At 45.3% G+C, this 27,779-nt stretch overlaps 1 protein-coding gene and 1 long non-coding RNA gene across 2 annotated transcripts; one reads left to right on the top strand and one right to left on the bottom strand.

The window, feature by feature from the left end:
* Positions 1 to 190: 190 nt before the first annotated feature.
* On the top strand, positions 191 to 4,243 carry LOC308654334. The gene is made up of 2 exons (XR_014023222.1): positions 191 to 329; positions 635 to 4,243. It is a non-coding gene; the product is annotated as an uncharacterized lncRNA (long non-coding RNA).
* On the bottom strand, positions 3,760 to 27,749 carry SDHA (succinate dehydrogenase complex flavoprotein subunit A). The gene is made up of 15 exons (XM_081303478.1): positions 27,592 to 27,749; positions 22,054 to 22,140; positions 20,839 to 21,000; positions 18,115 to 18,258; positions 17,733 to 17,897; positions 16,487 to 16,635; positions 14,755 to 14,879; positions 12,927 to 13,095; positions 11,633 to 11,828; positions 10,783 to 10,954; positions 9,324 to 9,442; positions 7,442 to 7,553; positions 7,118 to 7,248; positions 5,476 to 5,589; positions 3,760 to 4,411 (listed from the first exon to the last, which is right to left on the bottom strand). Exons 1-15 carry the CDS (start codon positions 27,652 to 27,654, stop codon positions 4,325 to 4,327), a joined length of 1,995 nt encoding a protein of 664 aa, XP_081159604.1. The 5' UTR covers positions 27,655 to 27,749; the 3' UTR covers positions 3,760 to 4,324.
* Positions 27,750 to 27,779: the final 30 nt, after the last annotated feature.

Genomic DNA, 27,779 nt, shown 5'->3' on the forward strand with positions numbered 1-27,779 from the left:
TAAAGTGTGCCTTTAGCATGAACTTCCCATATTGGGAAATGCGCAGTTTGGGGGTCACTGTCCTGGGTCCTTCCTGCTTATGCCGTCAGACGAACCTCCCACCCAGGCCTGTGTCTCATGCAGTTCAGGGTCTAAAAGAACTCCTCTCCTTTCATAGGACCACCCAGCTCTTCAATTCCTGATCCAGCGAATGGGAGCATTCGTCCCTCGGAGATTAGGTAAGCTTTCCTCGTGGGCTTTTACCTCACTTGCAAGGACAAGGCCTTTTATCGTCACCTGAGACTTATTCCCTGTGGACCTCGATCCATTATTCAGCACACAGGGCACAGGTATAGATCCCGTCAGCTTCCACACTGTCGTCCTGTCCTGTTTGCCTTTTGCCTTTCTCGCTTATTTACAAGGCATCTATTGAGACATTTTTTCAAATACTTAAAATAAATTAGCCTATCCTGTGGCTTTGGCATTCACCTTAACCTGCAAGTGAGTTTTTTTTTTTTCCATCATTTACTGAATTCAAGTGGCTTCTAATTTTCTCTTCTGAAATATATATTTATCCTCTCCCCCATATCTCGGCCTCCCTTTCTCTTCTCGAAACATTAACAACTAAAATTTTGTGGCTGAATGTGTTTTCCAGCAGAGACCCTCAGTGCCTGCAGCAACCCTCAGCCCCATCCAGCAGGTTCCTGGCTCCACCAGCCTGGAGTGCCACAACTACAGTCTTCCATCCTAAGAGGCACAAAGGAGTGCTGTTCTGCAGTCTGGGTAGTTCATCCATTCAAGGGAAAGCAGATGCTGAGAAGAGACTCACATCACTTTGTCTGCACCCTGGCCCACACTTCACCTGAGAAAAGTATGGCTGAGAAGTTACTGGCTTGCCCAAGGCCAAACAAGCAAAAGAGGAGGTTCAAGGCCAGATTCTCTGTACGCTGGTATCTCTCAGCAGCAGCAAGGCAAGGCTGACTGAGAAGGGAAGTTAACCAGGAAGAAATTAAGGATTAAAGACATGTTCCCATATAAATGCACAAGTGGATGCGTTCAGGACAGAGATGTTGCCCTGACACATTCAAAAAGGAACTGTGCTGAGTCACACCAGCCCTTGGGCTGAGCTGCTCTAAGCTACTGTGCCTTACAAGTCCTTTCCACAGTCCCTGTGACTTGGAGGTGGGGTGTTGCCATAAAGGTTGGGCACTACCCAAGCCCTCTGCAACAGTAAGAGGCAGGCCATTTCCTCAGGTGCAGACACCTATCTCCTCACCTATCTCGGATTCAATTCCTCCTAACCAGGTCTGGTCTAAACTTTCCAGTAGTCAAGAAATTAAACGAGAGATAACACTCTCCTTACATTAATGATAATCATGTCATGTACCCAGATATTTTGGGTCTTTGGCCTAATTTTTCTTTTTTGGTACTGGAGACTGAACCCAAGGGCCCTTTACCACATCCCCAGTCCTATTTATTTTGAGACATGGTCATGCTAAGTTGCCAAGGCTGGCTGGATCTTGTGGTACTGATTCAGCCTCCTCAGTCATTGTGTTTACAGGTGCACACCCCCCACAGTTGGCTGACCTAATTTCTGTAAGCTGGTTAGAACATGCCTCCTTTTCCTTAAGGTTCTGGGTTTCTGAGGCTTTCTACAATGCACCTGCTTGTTCACCTTGGCTTTGGCACAGCAGGCCCTCAAATGAGTGGACACCAAGTAGTTATGTGCCCTTTGTCTTTATAACCGAGGACATCCATGCACACACATTTATGTACATTTAACAAGTGGCTCTAAGCCACTTTAGCTCATTTTCTTACTCAGGTTCTCTAATAGCTGGATTGTGACACTGCATACTGATGATACTCCCCTTGCCCCCCTTATAGCCTCTGGCTGTAGATTCTAGGGATAGAACTGAATGTGCCCAGTACCCCCTTCCTCTCTCAGGATGACACTTTCTCCCATGGCTTCAGCCATTATTCTTTCAGAATTCAGCATGAAAGAGAACTACCTAGCACTTTATTTTACTTAGGCTTTTGATGCGTAACTTGATCCACAAAGGCTCCCCCGTCCACTTCCTTGCTCTGTCTTGGAATACGGTTCTGGGTTCGTTCGTCTGGCACCATTTCTAGCCCTTACTCAGGAAGCAGCGGTGGTTCCTTTTAGTGGCAAATGATACTAGAGACCACAATCCAGATACTGTCCACTGCTCCTGGGGCATAACTAGGAAATGTGGATTTCTTTAAATGAATAAGGATGAATTTATACCTAGATTTCCTATATTTTGAACTACAGATTTTTATAAATTAATTCTTGGATTTTATTGTCTTTTTCTCAGGAAAAAATTAGTTTTAACATTAAGATAGTTATTAGCTTTAATCCACACTGCACATAATTTCAAAGGATTAATACTGATAAAACTAGTAATGAGATTACTAAATGGAATTTAGGATTACTTAGTGGCTTCACTTGTTTTTAAACTATAGTGCTATAGTTCATTAAATCTGTATAGCGTGCTGTATTCTAACATCGAGTTCTAACACTGTGTTTAAACATTTACATATTTGGAAATATGTAAAACATTATTTGGTCCCACTTCTAGCCCTGCCCCTGCATGGCTTCATCCTTCACTTTACTTTTAAGGTATCTTAAGGGGAAAAAAAAAAAAGTGAGCAGATCTGAATTTGCTTCCTATTAAACAGGGCTCCCTTTCCTTTCCTTCTCACAGCTGCAGCACCTGCTGCACTCTGGGATAAATATACCTTCCACTAGAAATGGGCATTTTGCTGTTTCTAGTTTTAAGAATGTCACCATGAAGGATTGTGCAGTCTTTTCATTTCATTTCTCCTTTAAGTAGAACTGCTGTGTCACTTACTCAGCAAGCAAACATACATGCAGTTTTATTCTCTTCCATGTCCGTAAGGTTCTGCCTTCCCACCAGCAATGCTTGGATCCTTGCATCCCATCACTTCATAGGAAACATTAAGAAGGCAAACTTCTGGGTGTTTGCCATTCACAGAGATGAGAAATTTTATCTCAATATAGCCTTTTATTTTTGGTCAGCCTTTTTATCAGCTTTATTGAGGTATAATTAGCAGAAGATAATGAACATATTCACCACTCACATTTCCTTTGCCCATCCCATGTCTACAGGCAACCACTGGGCTGCTTCCTGCCAAGATGCTAGTTTGCATTCTCTAGACTTCCACCGGGGAATCACACAGTATGTACTCTCCCAGCTGCTCCTCCCAGGAGAGATGACTGAGACTCATCCACACTGCCGTGCATACCAACAGCTCACTTCTTAACACTGAGCACAATACAATGGCCCTTTTTCTGGAGGTGAGGAGACAGCTCCATTAGGTAACCAACTCCTAAGGCATTTTCAGTGGCTAGATTTCCACTAACTTTCTGCTTTTATGTTTTATGGTCAAGAACCTAAAGTGACACTAACTCCATTCTACATCCAAACTTTCCTACTGAATTGTCCACCCTATTATTCAGTTTTTATTTTCTATCACACCCTAACATTCTCCAAAGTCTAGCTTAGTGTCTGGCACAAAGAATAAGGAATTCAACACATAGTTACTGGGCACTGGACATGGGAAGAAGACATACTGTGCATCTTTAATGTGACTCCATGAGGGCAGAGGACATGTGGGTCCCCAAATCTACTGCCCTACAGGACACGACTTCAAAGACAAGGTAAACCCAGTGCTGCCTTGCTTGCCTTATGAAATGCTTCTTATGAAAAGGACACTTTAGAAACAAAATCAGATTACTTTTAGGGAAGAATTTTATTCATATTTAAAATGAGTTGTACCTTTAAAGAGAACAGACTTAAAAGGAAACCCATTTACTCCATCAGTCTCATTCAGGGTTTAGTCGCTCCAGTTCTTCAGAAGTTCACCTCCTGAACTACTGGACAAGAACAAGGAGAAGTTTTCTTCCTTTGCTGTCAGGAATGAAAATTCTTCTTTACTTGATAATACACAACAGAATTTCTGGATTTTGATGTGACAGAATAATAAGATAATTACATTTGCTAAATTACATATGCCTACAGCCAAACAGTACAGGTTTTAAATGGGTTTGGAAATATAAAGAAGGGTTGCTCATTTTGTTTTGATTGTGCCCAGGATGATAAAGCAAGGGATAAAGACAGGCAGAGCTGTCCCCCATGCTGAGTCCTTACAAGCTGCTAGCCCGGGGACTGATGACATCTGCGAAGCGTATTGCTTGTTCACGAGCACAGAATCTACCATCTACCGAGACAGGTTCAACAGGAGCAGCTGCGCAAGCTGTGACACATGGCGACAGAAGCCACCTCTGCGACCCTAGGTTCAGTCAATAGGAGCGAATGGCAGGGGGAACAGTGGCGCAGTCAGCCTCATTCAAAGTCTTGTCGATGACAGGTCTGTACTCCAGAGTGACCTTGAAGAGAAAGGTCAGGGCAGGTAGAGCAAGATCCACAGATAGCCATCCCCTCTGTTTTTTCTACTTGAAAATGAGCCTTTATATACATAAATATGTACCCAAGGAAAAGTATATACACCCTCACATAACACTTGGAAAGTATTTCAAAATAATGGATTATCTCTGATGGATGTAAATGTTTCATTCTTTTTATAATTTCTAGACTTTCTAAAATGAGTATTTTATAATGAAAAAAAATCCAACATTATTAAAAATGGGCTTATGCTGAAAGATGGCCAACTTCTGAATTAAAGACATATTAGGTTTCTATATAAGTAACAACAGAGTTCACCTTAATTTCTGGAGGCCCAGATAAATGATTATAAAACTCTTAGAAGCAATGAAAAGCTTAAAGATAAAAATTACTTAATTATTTCCAAATCTTTTTTTGTTTGTACTAGGGATCAAACCCAGAGCCTTTACCATTTAGTCACATCCCTAGTTTTATTTTTGAGTCAGGGCCTCACTGAGTTGCTAAGGCTGGCCTAGAATTCAAATCCTCCTTCCTCATTCCTCAGTCTCCTGAGTGGCTGGGATTGTTGGCATGTGTCAATGCACTGGCCTATTTCTAAACCCTAAAACCCAGGGAAATGTCGAAAGGGCAGGTATGCATCAGTAGAACAAGACCTCAGCTGGGGTCTCCTGACCTGCTGCCTCTCTGCATGCTGTAGGGGGATGGGGGATGCAAAGGATGCTACCACATCTCCCAGGCTCCTCTGCAGCTGCCTGCAGGTAGGCTGGGCCATGGAACAGAATGGGAGGAGTCTCTCCTGACCCCTGAGCTCCAAAGGAGTTTCTGGTAGTGGCTGGGTCCCCATCTCTGCAGAGTCACCATCTCTTCCCTGCCCAGGGCCCTTGCCCTGGCCCACACGAGGGAGCTGACCTTGTATCAAGTCTCCCTGAGCCAGCACAGGGAGAAGCCTGATTCAGTGTCCTTACAGTGGTGCCTCAGATATGCCAACAGTGGCCTCTCTCAGCTGGTTACCACCAAGGACATCCCTGAGCAGATGTAGCCCACATACCTTTCCAGTCTTGACGTCCACGTATGAAAGAGTGTGCTTCCTCCAATGCTCCCCGAATGGCTTCTTCTGCTGCCCCTCAATGGGCTTGGAGTAATCATATTCATCAATCCGCACCTGATGCCAGAAGTATATATTACTCACGACTCACAGCCCTTCGTCAGAAAACCCGGAGACATTACAATGATGTGAAGAGACCAGTCAGGTGGGGGCACCACTGACAATTTGGGGCCTGCCAAGGGTCAGCATGAGTCCAGTGTCCATTTCTACATCTTCTATGACTTCATAGGTGAATGTTGAGAATTAAATCTCATTTATGCACCTTAAAGTTTAGCAAATACTTTTGCTTTTTGCGCTATACCCTGGGAAACTCCAACTTTTCTTTCCACCTTTTCTTTGGTGTGTGGTACCAGGGATTGAGCTCAGGGGCACTCAACCACTGAGCCACATCCCCAGATCTCTTTATTTAGAGACAGGGTTTTGCTGAGTTGCTTAGCGCCTCGCCATTGCTAAGGCTGGCTTTGAACTCACGATCCTCCTGTTTAAGCCTCCCAAGCCACTGGGATTACAGGCATGCCACCACACCCAGTTCTTTCAACCTTTTTAAAATATTTTAACAATTGTGTTAAAAATTTCAAAAGCTCTCAAAGAGTAGCAGAATGCTGGTGAAAAAATCCCTGTGTTCTAATAGAGTTGGCTGATGCTGCTGAGGACACATGGTGGGCAAAAGGTGACCCTGGGCCAGTGGACGCAGCAGTCCCTGGGCTCTGCAGATGTTCCCAGGGATGAACTTTCCCAGTGGGGAGGTTGAGCCTCGCACCTGAAGGCTTGTTCACCTCAGTCCTAAAGCATGCTCTGGAGAAACTTCCATCCCTTAGGGCACACAGGGGTCATACTGGCCCATCTCTTCCTGCATCCACCTGATCAGTGCAGGATAAATCAGTGAAGCATCACAGTACATGGCAACTTTTGCTTAGCCAATTTTTTTTGTTCATCCATGTCACCTGCACTCTCCTGAATGAAAGCCTACATCTTACTCAGGGGACCCTGGGGCTAGTGTCTTTTATCCTGCACCTGCACCTAAGCCCCTGATGTTGCCATCATCAGAGCATCTAACATGCATGCTCCACACAGACATCAATCCCCTGTCAAAACACGGTACCAGAACCAGATCTGTGATTCCTTTCCCAAGCCTCAGGCACTACATCCATGGACCTGGCTGCCACCCAAGTAAGAAACAGGCTCATTCTGCTCCAACACACTGCCACAGGCAGCAACAGATGCTGATTCAAAGCAAGAAAGATGGGGCCGGGGATGTGGCTCAAGCGGTAGCGCGCTCGCCTGGCATGCGTGCGGCCCAGGTTCGATCCTCAGCACCACATACCAACAAAGATGTTGTGTCCGCCGAAAAAACAAAAAATAAATAAATATTTAAAAAAAAAAAAAAAAAAAGCAAGAAAGATCCTGTGTTTCTGAAGGCAGTGAGAACAAAGGTGACAATAATTACCAGGGAAAAACACATCCTCCTGGATTGACTTTTGGGAAAATGGAGTGAAATGCAGAGGGGAAGGGCATGTGATTGATGGGGGCCAGAATGACAACAGGGGGCAGGACACCAGGCTTGAAGTGCATCCCAAAATCACACCTTGTAATCTTCCCTGGCATGAGCACCACGTGACTCCTTCCGTGCCTCTGCCCCATAGATGGTCTGCAGAGCGCACAGCATCAGGTTCTGCAGCTCTAGCGTCTCCACCAGATCCGTGTTCCAGACCACTCCTGGAGACATACAAGGATCCATTAGAAGTAGACAGGACCCCACCACGTAGATGCTCTGGGTTCTCATTGTGGGCTCATGGCAGAGTTACTGGTCTGACCCTCAGCCACAGGAAAGGCAGAGTCAGCAATAAACAGGACAGATACCACCAGGCTCCACAAAAGGCAAGATCCTAGCTGTGCACCCAGGGCTTACCCCTGTCAAATGTCTTCAAGTGCTTCAGGTCTCCGTAAAGCTGGCTGATCTTCTCACAGCCTTCCTGCAACACGCTTCCCACACGGAACACTGCAGCATGACTCTGCATGGACTATAACAAGATACCCTTTGTAAGCCAGGCGTGGTGGCTCTGGTTGTAAACTTTTTGTTTTATGGTCCTGGAGATGGAACCCTAGGGTGCTCTACCACTGAGCTACACCCTCAGCCCTTTTTACTTTATCGTCATCATTATTGTTGGTACTGGGAAATTGAAGTCAGCGGTGCTGTACCACTGAGCTACATCCCAGTCCTTGTTATTTTTTGAGATAGGGTCTGGCTAAGTTTCCCAGGCTGGCCTCCAACTTGATCCTCCTGCCTCAGCCTCCCAAGTTGTTGGGATTACTGATGTGTGCGGCTATGCCATTTTATTTTAATTTGATACAAGGTCCTGATAAACTGCCTGGGCTGACCTCAGTCTTGCAACCTCCTACCTCTCCGTCCTTTAAACGAAGTTTTTAAGTGAATCTTTTGCCCAGACAGTTAGTAATTGTCTTTAGATTAATACATAATCATAAAGTTGTAATGCACACCATCACTTAATGGTTTCTCATAAGACCCCCCACCACTCCAAAATCCTGGAATTTAAACCAAGTTTTTAAGTGAATTTTTTGCCCAGTTACTATATTTTTATATCATTCTTATTTGTTTTTAAGTTTATTCTCTTGGAATTTTTAGATAATCTTATCTGTAAATGATTATTATTTTATTAATTCCTTTCCAATATATACCTCAATTCTTTCAATCTTTTCTGTGACAGCTACAGTTGGCAAGAAAATTACTTCACCTTGGAAATACATATTCTACCTTGGTCTGTTTGCTCAGGGCTAAGTCTGGCATCTGATGGTGCCTGGCACAGAGCAGTAGCCTGGCTGAGCCTTGCTTGGTGGGTGCCTCTAGTGTCTCCATGTCAAAGCTTCCACTGGCTTACACCCTAACACTGCAACTGCCAGGCCCTGCAGAGCATAACCTGGCCACCTGGCCTTCCTCCTGCCAACCTGTCTCTCCTTAAGACAGAAAACAGTCCTAAGAAGAATGGTAACATTCTCTTGGTGTTGTCTGTGCCTGTCACTGGACCCCTTTCAGACAGGACCCAAGGAAAGGGCCTCTCTTCAGAAAACTTACATGCATCAATTACTACAAGTATTTCTAGTAGAAAGAGCTCTCATTCATGGAGCAATAATCCCTATAATAGAAGAATTTGCTTCCTGTTTTCTATAGTATTTTTATCCATCTAAGCCTATAATCCATTACAAAGCCATTAACTACTTTTAGCCATTCATATTAAAATTAAAATTGAGGTTCTCAGACTGAACCTTTCACTAGGTACTCTCTAGGCCCTGTAGCCTGCGCTACCCACCATCCTGTCCCACCTCCCTGGGGACAGTGTCCACCCAGGTGAACCTACAGAGGTCAGCCTCCACCCGATGCCCTTCTCCCACTTCCTAGTTTTGGCTAGATTCAATAGGCTCAGTTTGACAACATCTCCAGAGCAGCTGGAAACTAGGTGAGTTGACCTGATTAATTTCTGGGCAAAGAGATACAAGCACTGGGGCTGTGTTGGCCTCCAACAGGGCTTGCTATACTCCCTCCTTTGGCTGTGACACACCTGACAGCCAGGGCAGGTCTACAGATGGAGGCCAAGCTAAAGCACAGAGTACCAGAGAAGGCCAAGTCCACAGCGCCACCGTGTCTGCCCGGGAGTGCTGAGTCACTCTTGTCTAAGTGAGGCTCCTATCCACCTGAACACACTTCCCTGATATGGCAAGGGCTATATGTCCTGCCGTGGGCCTCACACTATGGAGGGCGCAGGAATCTATCCTACCTTCTGCATGCTAAGGCGCAGCTCTGAGGTTCTTATGTTCCCGTCAGCAAATCTCAACTTGTCTAGATTTGAGACAGATTCTTCCCCAGCATTTGGTTTGATTGGAGGAACTTTATCTCCTAAAACCAATATCAAAACACTGGAATTCAACTTTCCAAAAACATTTAGAAAAACCAGATGGAATTTGAAGACACTCAAGTTTGTCTCAAAGGCATTCAAAGAGTTTGGAAACCACGGCAGTAAATGAACCAACTGTCCTGGCCCATCCTGACCTAAGAAACCACCTACTGACTTTGAGCCCATTTTATTTACTTTATTTCATTTTTTAGTACTGGGACTGAACTCAGGGGCACTTTACTACTGAGCTACATCCCAGCCCTTTTTTGTTTATTTTGAGACAGGGTCTTGCTAAGTTGCTTAAGGCCTTGCTATGTTGCTGAGGCTGGTTTAAACTTGCCTCAGTCTCTCTACTCAGTGGAATTACAGTCATGCGCCACTGTGCCTGGCTAAAAGCACAATATATTCAAACTTTTTCTCCTTTTCAAAGAAGGGAATCTCATTCCCTGCTTGATGAGAAGTGGTGATGATCCTCGGCTCAAAGGGCAGTGCCACAGAGGGAGGACACTCCCTCTGAGGATAGAGAAGCTGCACAAGTACAAAGCGTCATTTGCAGGTGGCCTAAGCTATGCCTGATTCAGGGAGCTTATGAAGATGCTCCCTGCCCTCTGGCCATGTGCCCCTCTCCAGCTGTTTTATCAGTAGGTGGAGACTGTGCTGTTTCCAGCGTGTTGCTTCAACCCTACTGTCTAAGAACCACAGAACTAATGTTCCACAGTCAGCATCAGGACAAGGTAACAGGGCAAAGGGCCAGGGTCCTATGGGACGTCCTGAGCAAAGGGGCAAGACAGCCTCCATGAGGTTGGAGGCGCAGTGACCTCCTGCTCTTGGTGTCTGGAACAGACTTGCACCCCAGCACGTGGCACCTTTTTTTCTCCAGCACATTAAGCTTGCGTAAGAAGAGCCAACAACTGAAACCTACTCTCAAAAGGGAGGGGCCACAACCCAAAGTTTGCTCGCATTGTGCCTTTGTTAATAGGGGTCAGTTCTGTTTAGTTTTCAAGGTGGGACCATTTTTCCATAAGTACTCAGAAGTTATATATTCATTGATACCTACTATTCAAAATTTCATTGCAAGTAAACAATTTATACTAGGCAAATAATGTGCAATAAAGTTCTCCTCAAGATAACAATTTTCTAGCAGTGACTTTTCTAAGCAGAACATGACTGCCAAAAAAAAAAAAGGAACCAAGAAACCCTTATGTTAACTACTGAGATTCCCAACCCACCCACCAGTCTTGACATTTTGACATCACTACCACATTGTCTGGCCTCCTGCTTCCTCAAACTAGAATTCCTTTCCAGCAATAAATTACGACTTCTGGCTGAAGAGAACACATACCAGGCCTACAAGACTGTGCGATGCTCAGGGCACAGGCCCGGCCAAAGACCACCAGGTCCAAGAGGGAGTTTGCCCCAAGCCGGTTGGCGCCGTGCACTGAGGCGCAGGCAGCCTCCCCACAGGCATACAGGCCGGGCACAATCTGATCCTGGCCATTCACATGCTTCAGCACCTGTAAGAAAGATTGTGGGTGGGACAATAGGATGTCTTAAACCCTAATTCCCCCCTCTAACTGAGCAGCTATCTGTGTTTGAGATCAAGAAAGGGAAGTAAGGATGGTATCTGTCTCCTAGGGAATCCTTTGACTGCATCCCCAAATCCCATTTGCCTCCAAACACTCTCCGTGATGGGGGTCAAAGAACCCCACATTAGCACCTGTGCCTTCCCTTCCAGGAGCCACTCCTTGAGCCCCACTTCCCACCTGACTGGACCACCATGAAGTCTCAGCTCCAACTATGTTCCCTGGCAGGTGGAACCACAGCAGGAGGAAGCATTCAGACCCTTCCACTCCCTGCCCCTGCTCCAACCAGGAACCAAGCGAGTGGCGAACTCCTATGCACTGCGCACCACTCTGATGTAATCATAAAAACCACTGACTCATAGTCATTGTAAAAGCAACATAATACTGCACAGGAAAGCAGTTACAAAATAGAAAAACTATATCTGGTATTTTATCTATCCACTGGCAAGGAGCTATTATTACTAAGTAAATGCAAGCCTAGAACAGAACTCCCCTACCCTGCAGCAAAGGTGATTTTAAGTACAAACCACCAAACATTAAAAAAAAAAAAAAAAAAGAGGTCTGATCTAAGATCTATGGAGACAGTAGTGGGATGGGCCCTCTTGTTACCTGTCCCTTGTAGTTGGTGGGAATCCCACCCATGTTGTAATGCACAGTAGGGAGTACAGGAATTGGCTCCTTGGTGACATCCACACCGGCGAAGATCATGGCTGTCTCTGAAATGCCAGGCAAGCGCATGGCCAGCTGCTCAGGGGGCAGATGGTGCAACTGCAGGTAGACGTGGTCCTTCTCGGGGCCACAGCCTCTGCAACATAGAGTATCTCAACATGAGGGATGAATAGCATGTAAGTCTCAACACATTTTGGGGGAAGGACTGGGTTGAACCCAGGGACACTTTATACTGCATTACATCCTCAGCTCTTTTCGCTTTTTTTTTTTTTTTTTTGATGTTGTTGTTCTTAAATATTTATTTTTTTTAGGTGCAGCTGAACACGACACCTTTATTTTATTTATGTTTATGTGGTACTAAGGATCGAACCCAGGGCCTCATACGTGCTAGGCGAATGCTCTACCACTGAGCCACAACCCCAGCCAGCCCCTTTTGCTTTTTGAGATAGGATCTTACTAAGTTGCTTAGGGCTTTGCTAAGTTGATGAGGCTGGCCTTGACTTGTGATCCTCCTGTCTCAAACTCCTGCACTGCTGGAATTGAAGGTATGAGCCATCCAGTTGGCTCAATGCTTTTTGATACTCTAGAAAACCTCCCCTTTGCTGTGGTCATTCTTTACCAATATTATTGAGCATGAGCTGCGTCCCAGGTACTATTCTGGTGCTGGGATGCAGCTGAGGACAGAACAAAAACCCTGCCCTCACCTAACTCACATTACTCCAAAACTTAGCTGGCCCATTTTTATATAAACCTGTAAAACCTACACAGGTCATGCCAGCAGACATGGAATAAGTGTCCCATATCAGAGAACAGGGCCAGGCATGGGGAGCCTAAAGCTGTTTCACTGGAAGACAAGAGAACACACACCCTGAAGGCTGCTGAAACACTGGTAGGCCTGAACACACCTCAGGCTTGTGTGCCAATCTCAGGCTGTGCACGTCTTTCCCCATACAGAGTGTCTGTCACACACTCACCCTTACGCAGACACCAAGGTGAGAAAGCCTTACAATGAACTGGCTAAAACTCAAAATGCAGGTATTTAGGAAATAACACAAACCAGCAGAGAACAGTCAAATAACAATAGGTAGCTTTATCCTTGTGGGCATGTGCAGGTGAGGGGTGCAGAACTCACAGCACCACAGCCCAGGTGACCAACTGCCACCAAGCAGAAGGGAAGAACATGAGTGTGTGCCCACCTACATGGTTCACACATCCCTGGGTGAATCATACAGACCTTCCTTCACGGATCTCCAGAGTCATGGACCGAGACACCACGTCCCTGGACGCCAGGTCCTTCGCGACAGGGGCGTACCTCTCCATGAACCTCTCGCCCTGACTGTTAATGAGGATGCCTCCCTCTCCCCGGCATCCTTCAGTAATGAGACAGCCAGCGCCATATATGCCTGCAAAAACGCAAGTCATTAAACACCTGTAAGCTGACAACCATCAAACACACATCTCAAATGCCAATTTTTTCAAGACACTTTGTTGGCAGAGGAAAGTGCAAAGAGAAAAAAAGGAAATGCTGAAGGGGAGTAGGAAGCAGAGCCAGAGCTGAAAGTGCAAGTCTAGGAAGGATGGGCTGCCAATGATTAAAACCCTTGCATGATCACCACCTTGACTATTTCAACTTTTGAAAATAATTTTACACCATGACGGTGACTACCTTAAGAGCAACCAACATGGAAAATTCCTATCTAAAGAATTCAAATGGCAACAATGACAGTAACTCTCATGGCTGTGGACGGTGGCAACTGTTGTACACATATTTACTGGCTTCACCCCATCCTCAGATACAGCAAGTGAGAGCTGACTACCTGGCCCAGGCCACATGGCTGGCAAGGGCAGAACCCAAGTCCAAACCTGGGCAGCATGGTGCAGACTGTTCCTGGCCTCTGGCCCTGTCCCTCAGTGTAATGAAAATGAGGAATGCCAAGCCTTGAATTTTATCAGGAGAGACCAAATGAACAAACGAATGTAATTTGAAGTTAAAATTTTCTTGAGCACACCAAAAGGACTACATGCTTTAAAAATAAGAATACAAATTCTTGTATTTCTTTTGCTTTTGTTTTTCCTGGTGCCATTTTTTGGGTGGTTTATTTCTCAGAGTTGTGAAGGAAAAGAAATGGAGCCCCAGGTATAGCACACAAGTGGGACCCTGAAGCTTGGTGGCATTTCACTGGACAACAAAAGTAACAAAACCCAACATCTACATTTCTTAGTTTTCATCCCTGGCAGGCTTCAGAAGGGATGTACTGACAGGAAAGGGAAAAAGCCCTGGCTTTTCACCCCTGCAGAGGCCAGAGGAGCAGCCCAGGAGTGGTGGGTACATTGCCTCAAGCAACAGGCTCCTCTCTCAGCCTTGACTCTGGGTTTTCCCCTGAACTCAAGTCTCCAACCATGTTATTAGCATCTCTAGCCATCTGCTGGCCCAGGAAAAACTAACCTCCCCCACAACTAGTTTCCTCCTTGTCCACACCCTAACCCCAGCAACAGAGTGCCATCTATCAAAGCTGAGTCCTAACTTCATATCCTACTGCCATAGGGGCCCATGTTTTCCCATGATCCACCCCAGCCACTTCTCTGGTCACATACTTTCCCTGGCTCTCAAACTTCCACTCAGGAAATACTGATTCAAGTTCTGGACACAGCAGTACATGAGAAACCTGCCCCCTGGGTGGGAGAAATTGAGCAATCCCTGTTTGCTACTGGGGCAAACACCACCGAGGCAGGGCTTGGGCTCTGCTGGGAGTGCAAAGATGGAGACCCAAGGGGCTGATGTTGTAGCTGAATGGTAGAGTGCTCGCCTAGCATGTATGAGTCACTGGGTTCGATCCTCAGCACCACATAAAAATGAAATAAAGATATCGTGTCCACCTAAAACTGAAAAACAAATAATTTTATATATATATAAAAATAAATAAAAGATGGAGACCTCACTGCCCTGGGAACCCAAGAATCACAATCAAGTGTGTTAGTAAGTGAAGCCTGGAGAGCACCGAGGACGCACCACATGCTTATAAGACAGAAGCCCACCCAGGCCAGCCAGGCTCCCGTCCTACCTGTGGGGTGGAACTGCACAAACTCCAAGTCCTGGCAGGGAAGACCAGCCCTGGTGATCATGGCCGTACCATCCCCAGTGCTCGTGTGGGCAGACGTGCAGCTGAAGTAGGTCCGCCCGTACCCCCTGGAAATGAAAGAGCATGATGACTATACACAGCAGCCCAGGCAGGACCTCCAGTCCCCTGGGACCACACAACAGACAGAGCAGCCTCAAGGGCACTATCTTCAAGAAGTGCACATACCACCCTGAGGGGAGGCCCTGCCACTGACTAGTGCTACCCTGGGATGCAGGACAAGGGCACAGAGAGTATCAAGAAGATACTCATGATAAAAGAAAATAGTAAACATTAAGGATTTTTCTTATTATATTTTTGTCTCCTGGCTTCACTGATATATGATTCAAAACAGGATGTTCTGATAAGTGCACTCACTGAAGGGACTGCTACCAGGGAGATAATCAACACACGTGTCACCTCACCTAAAGATCCTCTCTTGGGGACATGGACATGGAAATCAACTCTCCTGGCCAGCTTCAGGCCCACAGGCTGTGTGCTCAGTCTCAGAGAGCATTCCCCTTGTGACACCCCCCCCCCCACCGCCGGCAATCACCACCTAGAGTCTGACATTTCTGGATTCCATGTGTAAGTGAAATCATGCACTGGGCTGTTTTAATTAGCACAACATGCTCCAGGTTCAACCACACTGTCGCCAATGACAGGATTTGCTTCTTTCTTTTGGTTAAATAATGCTCCATGGCCTATTTACACAGCATCTCCTTTATCAGCAAAGGACGCCTGGGCTCCCTCTGTCCTGGGCTATGTGAACCATGTGTGTGAAGGGACCTCAGTCATATGTTGGCTTCCTTCCTCAGCACAATGGGGCTGCAGGATCACACAGCAGGTTCCTGCCTTGGTTTTCTCGGGAACTCCACAATACCAATTTCTACTCCTGCCAGCAGTCTGCCAAGGTCCCTTTTCTCTACATCCTTGTCACCTCATGTCTTTCTAACCTCAGCCACTCTAGCAGGTATAAGACAATATTGCCTTGTGGACCCTGATGATTAATGATGCTGACCACCCTTTTACAAACCTGTTGGTCACTTTGTCTTCTTTGGTAAATGTCCATTTGGGTTCTGCCCATTGTTTATTGGATGTTTTTTGGGTAGCTATTTAGTTGATGCATTGATTATATACTTTGGATATCATCCCTTTACCAGACAAAATGGTTTGTGGATATTCTCTCCTAATCCACAGACTGTCTTTTCATTTTGCTAATTGTTTCCTTTGCTGTGGAGGAACTTCTTAATTTTTAAAATGGTAAACAAGATGGTACAGAAACTAAAATTTAATTATTTTCATCATGTGCACAAATAGCAATTTTCTATTCTATGAACCAATCACTATAGTCACCATTAAAGCAGAAAGGTTACACCAGGAAATGTCACGTGACTCTCACAAGTCCTCAGTTCCCTCACCTTAGAGCAGGAGGGACAGTGATCATTAAGGTTCCACTGCACCCTGAGGACAGCCTCTGCTATGACCAAGGGCAACACAGATCTCCTGCTACCTCTACCAGGCACGGACCAAACCTGGGAATGGCCATTGCCACATAATGGTACGCTAAAGCCTGTATCCAAAGCACTACTCTAGAATGCCCACATTTTATTAAAGAAACTATGAAACCCAACTTTTCTAGAGAGATGAAATGCAAATACAAAAATGAGGTTCCTACCCAGTGGCAATGACAGTGTTCTTCGCACGTATGCGATGTATGGATCCATCCTCTATGCATAGTGCGATGACTCCACGGCACTCCCCGCTCTCCATCAGGAGGTCCAGGGCAAAGTACTCCACAAAGTAGCTGGTGTCGTAGCGCAAAGACTGTGGGACACAGGACCCCACATTCTAAATTGCATTCAAGTTAAGTGTTAAGCCAATGTGTTTAAAATGTGAATGGTTAAGCATGTGAAAGGTTAGAGGGCTTGATTTGGCTCTGCTAATGAATGGACTCCATAATGCTAAGATGACACTGGGGTTTGAAATAGATAACAGGCTGCAATTCTCGTTATCAAAGCCTATGGCACTATAAGAACATAAGAAAGCATCACACATTAACAGGAGAAAGCAAACCCCTGGTGACCTGCACCATGGAGCACATGCTCACGTTTCTGTAACACCTCTTGTTTTGGCATGACCTCAGGTGGCATTCCAGGCTCTCTGGAGGCCGCATGGTGCCAGAGTAAGACCCACGTACCACAAGGTCCACAACAAAACCTTGAATTCCCAGTCACACAGCCCCACTTGCAGTGGTATGTGGGCTGGCGTTGCCCAGCCGCACAGTATAGACATGCTCAATTCCACCCACAGAGAGGTCCCCACTGGGCAGCGTTGCAAGGGCTGGACCTGATAGTCCTCACAGCAAGTCCAAGAGGCTCTCAGGAGCCTGAGCCAACTCCCAAGAGAGAACTGTAGTACAGATAAGTCCTGTTATGCATCTGTCATCATAGTCAGCCTCAGAGAAGACATGGAAATTTATCACCTGACCCACCTATCTGAAAATAGTTCAGAATACTGATGATTTAGCTGTGTCACAGCAGGCCCTGACCATCCAATGACTACTGTCTCATAAGTCTTCAAGCAGTTTTATAGTTAAGTATTAAAACAAACCAATCAATTCAGGAACTTGAAGGCAGTAAAACAGTCTTAAAATGACAGGTCTATTTTTATACTTGGATTGTGATGGCCATAAGTTCAACTTTCACATTGAAGTGGACATTCAATTTTCCGAAATACATGTAGGAAATAAAATTGTCAAAATGACAGCTTTTGCAGCACCTGTTCAGTACTTTCAGGTCAACAATTACTACATAGCTCTTAAAGAGTTATCCTATTGTTCTTAACCCATGAGCTGGTTCCACCATCCTTTAGTCATTCCCACTCTCCTGCATCCCATCTCTTGTACACCCAGGCGGCCTCACCCTTCCATATAAGGTGTGCAGGAGTGAGTGGCCGGTCCGATCAGCTACGCAGCAGCACCGATGGGCCTGCCCACCTTTCCCAAACTTGAGGCTCTGTCCACCAAATGCACGCTGATAAATCCTTCCATCTTCTGTTCTGCTAAATGGCATGCCGTAATTCTCTAGCTATAAAACGCAAAAACAAACAGGAACCTTAAAGGAGGAAGCTATTCTGGGAATTTGGACTACAACCTTAACATGACTCTGCAAACCCCACACTGAGGTACTCTGTGAAAACACTAATGCTACAGAAGCTACCTTGGTGACTCAGCTCCAGGGCTGCAATGAAAAGCCTCTGCCAGCGTGTCTCCTCCCCCTCCCCTGGCTGATCACACTCCCTTACCTCGACCACGGAGGCAGGGGCCTGCTCCGTCATGTAATGGATGGCATCCTGGTCCCCCAGCCAGTCAGAGCCCTTCACAGTGTCGTAGAAATGCCACCTCCAATTGTCCTCCTCCATGTTCCCCAGCGCAGCATTGATTCCCCCCTGGAAAAACATGCATTCCTTACACACTATTGATGGAGCCCAAGGGCATCTTCAGGCCTCTCTTCCTTGTGTGGTTAGTCGCTACAAGGGCTGAGGGGGAGCGAGGCAGGATGGTCCCAAGTCACAGCTTCAGCTGACTAGATAAGCAATTTAATCCCTCTCTGCAAAGGAGAAGCAGCAACATACAAGGGCTGCTGGGAAAAGATGCATATAAACTTGCCTGCCTCTTAATGAGCTGACACAAAGCACTCCAGAAACCCACCAGTGATTTCATGACAATGGCACTCTAGCTGTTTGCTGAAAACACTACGTACACAACTCTAAACTCAGAGCCACCCAGCCCTGCACCCCACTTCCTATGACTATTTATGGACATCACCTTGTCTCATCCCTCAGAGTCACCAGATACAACAATACAGAGATAAATGTTAACCCTCACCCTCTTCTTCCCCAACTCAAATTTCAATTTCTCCTCTTTAGATAATCTTTTTTTTCCCCCACAAGTAAAGGAACACTGATGTGATCTGTGTGTGTCCACAAGGCTGTGTTGGAGGTGTGGTCCTCAGTGTGAGGATGTTAAGAGATGGTGGGCCCTTTGGGAGGCGCTCAGGCCCTCTCAGCATGCCCTTGGAGGAACTGAGTCTGTTTTATGGGAACTGGTCAGTCTTGCAGGGGACTGCTATAACAAAGCAACACTGGTTACTTCCTGCTCTGGCTCCCTGTCTCTGTATGTGACCTCTCCTTCTCACATGCTCTCACCACAAAGCTATCCACTAGGACATGCTATAACCAAAGGAGCCCTTCCCAGAGGCAAATGCATGAGACTGCCTGATCTCAGGATTTCAGCCTCCAACACTGAGCTAAAATATCCAACTTCTTTATATGGTACCTAGCCATGGATTTTCATTACAGCAACAGAACACAAACTAATACACATTTCTAATCTTTCTCCAATTGTTGTTCTATCACAACTTTTCAGTCAAGCAGAATCCCTTCCTGCCTTTACTGCTGTGCCTCAGTTTCCTCACTTATGAGGTTCCTTCCAGTTCTGATGTCACCAGCACAGAGCTGAGAACTTTGCAGCAAGAGGACAAGTTATCCAGTGACTTTCCTTCTTTCTTTAACCCTCCAACTACAAACCCAAGGAGATCCTGACAAAAAAAGCTCTACAGTCATAGAAGAACACAGAAAGCTGGTCTGAAACAACAGAAAAACCTAACAGTGTATGCAATCCCAATGCTTGCCACAACCTGCCATCACTAGAGGCTGACCCTGAGCTCCCAGTTCTGACTAGAGTCCCTGGCCTCCATACGATCTCAGCCCCCGGGGCAGGCCTCCTGAGCACCAGTCCTCAAGTTGAGCTACCCTTTGCTGACTGTGCTACTACTGCCATGGGACTTTAACACCATGTGACCTGAATACTGCCTGTCCTTGTGATCAGAGAGGCCTTTCCTGGCTCCTGGAACCAACCATCCATTGTCTCTTAACAGAAGCGTGTTTCAAACACTGACTTTGGTGAACTGTGAACAATCTGGATATTATCTACAGTGATCCTAGAATCAGAGAACAAAATTGTTAGGGTCTGTAAACAAGTCAGGATGGCGCCTGGCATTTTGTGAAGTTTGTGAAGTAACGCCAGTGAGCCATTAAGTGTGGAGATTCCTTATTGGTTGACTCTTGTATCTAGTTTATGTTAATTAAGATAAGCTGTGTGGAATGTAGATATACCCCCTCCTGTCCTACAATAAACGGCTCCCATTCCTGCTGTATCTATCAATCTACACAAGTTGTTCGTCACCCCCCGGTTATTTTGCTGCAGCCGGACTGCGGCACAAAATCACAAAAGCACTGTTTTCTTACCTTACTTTTACCTTCTTCCCTACACTGAGAACTTCGAAGGCCACTGTCCCTCTACCCTGCGTGCCCACGCCACGTCTACAAGCACCACCATACACCCTGATCAGGTGCTATGGTCTGCACCTGGAATATCCCCCAAAGACCCATGTGTTGAAGGCTTGGTCCCAGCCCATGGCACTATCTTGAAGAGATAGGTCTAGTGGGAGGAAGTGAGGTCACAGGGGGCATGTCCTTGAAGGGGACAATGGAATGTGGCTCCTCTTTTTTCAGTTCCTGGTGAAACTCATGAGCAGCCTCCTCAGCAACACACTCTGGCCATGACACTCTGTGCCACCACAGGCCCAAAGCAACCAGATCAAGTGACCATGGATTGAAACCTCTAAAACCATGAACCAAAATAAACCTTTTCTCCTTTTAATTTGATTACCTCAGGTATTTCCTCATACCTTCTCCATAGTGACACAAAATGACTAACACATTTCAAACATGTGAGGGCTGCAAAGGCAACTGAACCACAGGGGCAAAAGCAGGACTGGGTGCGACAGTCAGAAAAGACCTGCATGTGAGAAGCCACACAGGTCCCAGGGAAGAGGCCCAGTAGTGAGAGTGAGCCAGTGGGAGCTGGCAAACAAGAAGGAGCTTGCGGAGAAGGCAGGAGGTTGCTGAGGTAAAGAGAGCCTCACTGTTGCACCAAGAGCACTGAGAGATAAAACTTTCTCTTACCTGTGCTGCGACAGTGTGTGACCGGGTAGGAAAGAGCTTCGTAAGGCATGCGGTATTAAACCCTGCCTCAGAAAGGCCAAATGCGGCTCGCAAGCCTGCCCCGCCAGCACCTACCACCACTGCATCAAATTCATGATCCACCACTGGGTACTGAGTAGAAATCTAGAAAAGAAAATTCAGCTGTCAATCACACATTCAACTATGCCTAATATTCAGAATATGGTGATAGCAGATTAATTAGCCTAAAGAAAATGAAGGGAGTAATCAAAAGGAAAGAGCAATGACACATAGAGGTCCCCAGCCTTATCCTAGGGCCAAGCACACATGCCCAGTGGGGCAGCCTTATGGAAGGGGGATCAACAACCATACTTAATGAATAGCAGAGGTTCTGTCCCACGGACCAGGAAACACAACATTAGCTGAAATATTACACACTTAGAGATACAATTTTAAAAAAAATCCGTTTCTAAGGAGGCTTAAAACCACTAAGACCCCAACAACAGTGAGTTCCAGCTCTGCATATATCATTCTTACTTGTCCACTCTTGTCATGCTCACGTCCCCACTTAGAACTCTGCAGTGCTGTTTTATTCTAGGTATGCACACTGCACTTGACCTGGCATGGACCCAAGTCAGGCTCCTATGAGAAGGTGCCAAGGATATGCAGCGACCACCATGAGCTTGAGGTAAGAAGCCATAAGCAAACTTCAGCATTCTCAACAAAGAGCAGAACAGGAACACTAAACTCAAAAGACCCCATACTCAGGGCTGGGATTGTGGCTCAGCAGTAGAGCGCTTGACTAGCACGGGCGGGACCTGGGTTAGATTCTCAGCATCACATAAAAATAAAAGGCACTGTGTTGTGTCCATCTACACCTAAAAAATAAATATTAACAAAATATTAAAAAAAAGACCCTACACTTATGTGGCTACACAGCCCTACTGTGAGTAGAGAATCCATCTTCCACCACTGCAAATGCTATTCATTTGTATCTAATCTATAGACACATTAAGAACTTTACAAGCAAAACTGTCAATATCTGTAAATATTTGTACAACTATTATTGTACTAAAAATAATTTGAGCATGGATTGAATATCCAAGAGAATTTCTTTAAATATGTGCAATATGTGAATGCACTGAAATGAACTGGTCTAGGCTATGATCCCTCTAGGCCAACAAAGCTGTTTAATGCAGCAGAAAGCCACAGACTCACCGATTCTGAAACTTTAGCAGATGCCCTCTTCCTTCCATCGACAGTGAAGTGAACACCACGGGCCCACGTCGGGAGTGTTGCTGGCCACTGCAAAGGTAGACTGTTAGTGTCTTAAGGACCACAGACACTAAGGGAACTGAAACTAAAATTTCCTGCTAACTCATGAACCTTTCTATGTACCCCTGTTCTTGTTCTAGAAAGCTCACCTGGGGCCCTTGACTTAACCTCCAAGGTCAGACAGATCAGTGGGCAAGGACTCAGCCCCTCCAGGGCTTCCTCTCCCTTCACCTAAGGTGATATTCCAATGAAAACCTTCTGAATTAAGTTGCTTTTTCTGTTCCCAGTAGGAAACTCAATGGATCAGAAATAAAATGAAAAAGGTTCACCTTCTCTGTGGTGTCCTAATTGACATTACTTAGGTCGAAAATGGGAGAATGCCGCCTCACTGCACAGTAGTTTTGTAAGTAAAGAAGCATTTTTACTGCTCTATCTTAGCACTCGAAGCCTTGTAGTCTTGGAAAAGGCACTGGACAGTGGACAGGGAGATTCTTTTTCTGGAACAGGCTGTTGTATAACACTTAGTAAAAGCAGTTTGGTTCAGAGGAATGAGTGGTGGCATCCCTCCACCCCACACAGGAGGACTCCACTAAACTAGCCTTTAGCCACACCCTCTCTTGTCCACCAGGCCTCTGGTGCTGCCCCTCTACAGGGCTGTCCCAGCTATTAACTGGTTAACCTCCACAACTTGTCTTGTCTCAGCTTAAACATCCCATTCTATACAAATTTACTCAAAAATATCTATCAGTGACACTGTGGCCCAGTGTAAGAGAGACACTTTCCATGTGGTAAGACTGGGTCAGCTGCTGTGGCATATGTTCTCCGTTCTGAGGCTGCACTTTAGAAGACCAAAATAAGAGAGAGTTAGAAAATCCTAAAGAATAGTTTTAGGAAGTATACCCAGCAATTAGAGGAGGAGAAAAGAGAGATGTCTTCCTGTACTTTGTTACTTGGAAAAGACCATTATTTTGTGGGGGGGTGGGGGCAGATTCTGTAAGACAAACAAGAGGGGATCACAGGAATGGAATTCGCAAGGTAAAGGCACTCAGCTGGGCTGGAGGGCAGCTGGTCTGTCCTTCTCAAGCAAAGGCAGAGCTGGACTCCTATGCCAAGCTTCCTCTACTGCTAAGCTTGAATGACAGTTGGCATAAATACTTGGATTTATTTAACAGTCCCAATTGCAAGGTAGTTTCTTGGATTTTAAAGAATTTTTAAATTTTTAAAGTGTTCGACTCTACAATCACAAGTCTATTTCAAAAACATACTGACAAGCCAATTTAGGTTTTCCTTTTTTTTCAGAAAATGAATTTAAGGAAAAAACAAAATTCTTCCACCTAAGTATAGTTTCTCTATGACATACATTAACATAGGGAACAGTTGTAGTAAGAGCAGTACATTTTATAGTACCAACTCAAAATGGAAATGGTGAGGTCGCTATACATTTCTTTAAGATGTTCATGTTTAACACACTCAGCTAGCTTAAAAAGTGGCAGTTACAGGCCAGGCGTGGTGGCACAGGCCTGTAATCCCAGAGGCTTGGGAGGCTGAGGCAGGAAGATCATGTATTCAAAGCCAGCCTTGGCAATTAAGCAAGATACTAAGCAACTCAGTGAGATCCTGCCTCTAATAAAATACAAAATAGGACTAGGGATGTGATTCAGTGGTGAAGTGCTCCTGAGTTCAACCCCTGGTACACCCCCTACCCACTCCCAAAAAAGTGGCAGTTACTAGAGTACATAACAGAATTGACAATTATCACTCTCTCCCTGTGAAAAATGACACCAATCTTTATTCTGAAGTTGGACTTTGCAGGGGATATTTTTATTTTTTGCAGTGTTGAAGTCAAACTCAGGTTTGTGCTCCTCTTCCACTGAGCTATCTTCCCAACCAGACAGTAGGGTGTATTTTTTAATTCGGAGACTAATTTCAATTTAACCAAATTTCTGTCTTTAGATAAAGCTTATTTTGCCCAGGCCTGGGGTACAGACCTATAATACCAGCTACTTAGGAGGCTGAGGCAAGAGGTCTAAGTTCAAGGCCTGCCTGGGCAAGGCAGAGAGACTCAAAATAAAAATTAAAAAGGGTAGTGGATCTAGCTCTGTGATAGAACACTTGCCTAATATTCATGAGGTCTTGAGTTCAACCCCTAGTATGGCAAAAAGTAAAAATGAAAAGAAACACACAAAACAAAAATTTTGTGACATTATTATTATTATTATTTTGAGAAGAAGAAACATTTTCTAACAGGGAAACATGAAAAAGAATGAGAAAATCTACCTGCAGTACAATTGAAAGGCACATAAGACTTTGTTCAATAGCTTAGAAGTTTAGATGACTGAATTAGGTAATAAAGAAAAAAGGAGGAAAACGTGAGAACATTATCCTCAATAAGCAAAGGGGGCCCTCACCTGATAAAGCATACCTACAAAATCATGACCAAGAAACAAAACACAATCTATGCAACTACAAAAAAGTCAATAAAGGCTGAGGTTGTAGCGTAGTGGTAGAGTGCTTGCCTTGCACATTTGAGGCCCTGGGTTCAATCTTCAGCACCACATAAAAATAAATAAGTAAAAATAAAGATATTGTGTCCACCTACAACTAAAAAATATTTAAAAAAAAAAGGAAAGTCAATAAGAACCTAAAAATGGTTGATATGGGGAAGTAGGGTGATTTAGGTGAACTAAATCCTCTACAAGGAAGAAAGCCAGTGTCTACAATGGAAAACCTGCAGGGGGCAATGAAACACCTCAAAATTATCCCCACTGCTGGCAAAAAAGCAAGGTTTTCGTTTCCCCATACAAGGCTTTCTGTATTCACTAATTTTTTTAACAACTATGTGCAATTATTTTCATTAAAAATTTTAATATTTGTTTTTCAAATAGAGATGCTTAAAATACAGCTCAAATGGATACAAAGCATGGGTGGCGAGCTACAACCCTGGCTAGTTCAAAGGGCTACTTCACAGAACCCTCCTTAGCTCCAGAGAGAAACTGAAAACTTGGGGGACTCCAGCTCGGATCCTATACTTCCCCAGTATCCAGAGAATATTGGGAAACAGCTCTGACTCTAAGATTAAAATCCTGATTATATGTAAACCCAAGTCAAAGATTTTCAAATGAACCAGAAAAAAAATTACGCAGGGGGTGGGGACATGGCTCAAGCGGTAATGCACTGGCCTGGCATGCACAGAGCTCTGGGTTTGATCCTCAGCACCACATAAAATAAAACAAAGATGTTGTGTCCGCCGAAAACTGAAAAATAAATATTAAAAAAAATCTCTCTCTTCTCTCTCTCCTCTTAAAAAAATTATGCAGAATACAGAACTAAATGCCACTGCTATGATAATCAAAAGAAAAAAACCCGTTATTACTGTAATAGCATAACTAATGTAATTTCAAATACATCACCAAAACATATTTGGAACAATTTATCTAAGAAAAGGAATTGAATTATCCTAAAACAACATTTTGTATATTCATCTTGAAGGATTTAAAAAACTTCATCAGAAGGGAATGGTTAACAACTATGTAAAGTCTTTGGTTTTACTCTTCCTCTGGATCAAACGGCTTCAAATCACGTCAATGCACTGAGGCCAGGAAAAGAAATCAAAGGTGAGCTAAGTCTGGCAAACTGATAACTTGAAGGCAGTTCTCAATAAAGAGTAACCCCAAACATCTACTTTCCTAAGCCATTTCTCAGATGACTATCATAACTTTTTTTCCCTGCTAGTTTGACTATTTCTTTATAAACTCCAATTCTTCAGGGAAAAGAAAACTAATCTTACATGCCAATAAATATACTGCTTGGGGGCAGAATTTCTCAAGGAAAAGCTATCCTCATAAAGATAAAAAGACTTCTTAAAAAACCAAATCACAGGACAGTAGTGAAGATTCTAGATGGAAAATGCAGATAAAAATGCAAACAGTTAATTCAACTGAGGTTTGAAAAAGACCACTTCCTCTCAGCCACTAGGAAAATAAAGGGTTATCAACTAAATTTATTTCAGTGCTCAAAACCTTGTTCCCACTTTCAGGTAGAAGTTCAAAGCTAGAATTCCTCTATTCTAGTCTGGATAAAAGACAACAATTGGGGTCTTCCACAGCAGAAGGACCACTGGGAACCTTCTTGAGTAAGGACAAACCACTCTGCTACAATCACAGAATATCAACCTGTCATTTTCTGAAAAAGCACCACTGACCAGGACTCTACTTCCTGCAGCGTCTTAAGGGCCAAGATGGGAATGGCTTGGTCTGCTCTGTAGGCACCAACCACAGCACCTATTAAAGCGTTTATAATGCCTTCTGGTTTTTAAAGGAGTGGCTGTCAACTAATCCTTCTCATACTTAATTGAACATAATCTTTAATATCTCTATTTCAAAAAGGAGAAAATTGCAGTCATAATTACAGGCACAATGCACGACACTACTGTTGAATGCCTTCACTTCTACTGGCACTTCTTCTTTGTAATTAAACTATTAAGTAGGTAGGTGGGTCAGTTCATTTAAAAGAATCAAATAATGAAACCATCCAAAGTTAGTTTACTTAAAGCAAGCCCTGGAAGGTTGAGCATGAACATGCCATGTTAGCGTTCACTCAGACAACCCGGACAGCAGGGACAGGGAGCGTGATCCCCATCCCAAACCGGTACACACATGCTTGGTCCCATGCCCGCCCCCCGGTCAGTGTACTCATTTCCTCTGATATTTTTTTAAAAAGTGCTCAGCAATGAAACATTACTCAGCCATAAAGAACGAAATTATGGCGTTTGCCGATAAATGGATGAAACTAGAGACTATCATGCTAAATAAAATAAGTCAATCCCAACACACTAAAGGCTGAAAGTTCTGACTTGCAGATGCTTACACATAACAGGGGCGGGGTGCGGGGTGGAGTTCACTGGATTACACAGCGAGAATGAAGGAAAGGGAGGAGGTGGCATAGGAAAGGCGATGGAATGAAGTGGACGTAACTTTCCTCTGGTCATGTAGAAACACGCCACTAGGGTAACTCCACATCACCTGCAGCCACAATAATTGGAGGTTGTACCACATGTATGTATGATATGCCAAAATACGTTACACTGTCATTTAAACTAAAAAGAACAAAACAAAAAAAAAAAAAAAACGGTGCTCAACGGCCACCGCACCAAACCTAAAATAAAGGTTCCTAACTGCCAAGGTCTCCCGGTGGACACGCACAGGAGGGCCAGCAGCGGCCCGTGGAGCCTAGTGAGCCCAGATCCCACGACCGCCCGGCCCCGTAGCGACCGCCCCACAGCGCCGGCGAGGTGACCTTGGAGGACGCGGCTCCAGGCCTTACCCCGGCGAGGGTCGTGACCTTCACCGGGACGCTGCGGGCTGCCGCCACAGGAGGAGCCCTGCCAACCCAGGCAAGGGAGCGGGCGACTCGGCATGCGCTGCACTCTGCCGGCCGGGCCCCGGCCCGCCCGGGTCCCGCCCTCCCGCGATGCCGACTCACCGCCTGGGTCAGCACCAGGCGCCTCGCACCGAGAAGTCGCGACACTGCCCCGACCCCCGCCATGTTTACGCCGTCCCGCCAGGCCCCGCGCCAGACCGCGCCTGCGCACCCCGCCGCGCCCAGAGTGCGGCCGGGAAGATCCCGCGCCTGCGCATCCCGCCCGGGGTCCCGCGTGGGGACATCTCGCG

This window comes from Spermophilus citellus (genome assembly GCF_964194105.1).
Source record: "Spermophilus citellus genome assembly, chromosome: 1".
Taxonomy (NCBI): domain Eukaryota; kingdom Metazoa; phylum Chordata; class Mammalia; order Rodentia; family Sciuridae; genus Spermophilus; species Spermophilus citellus.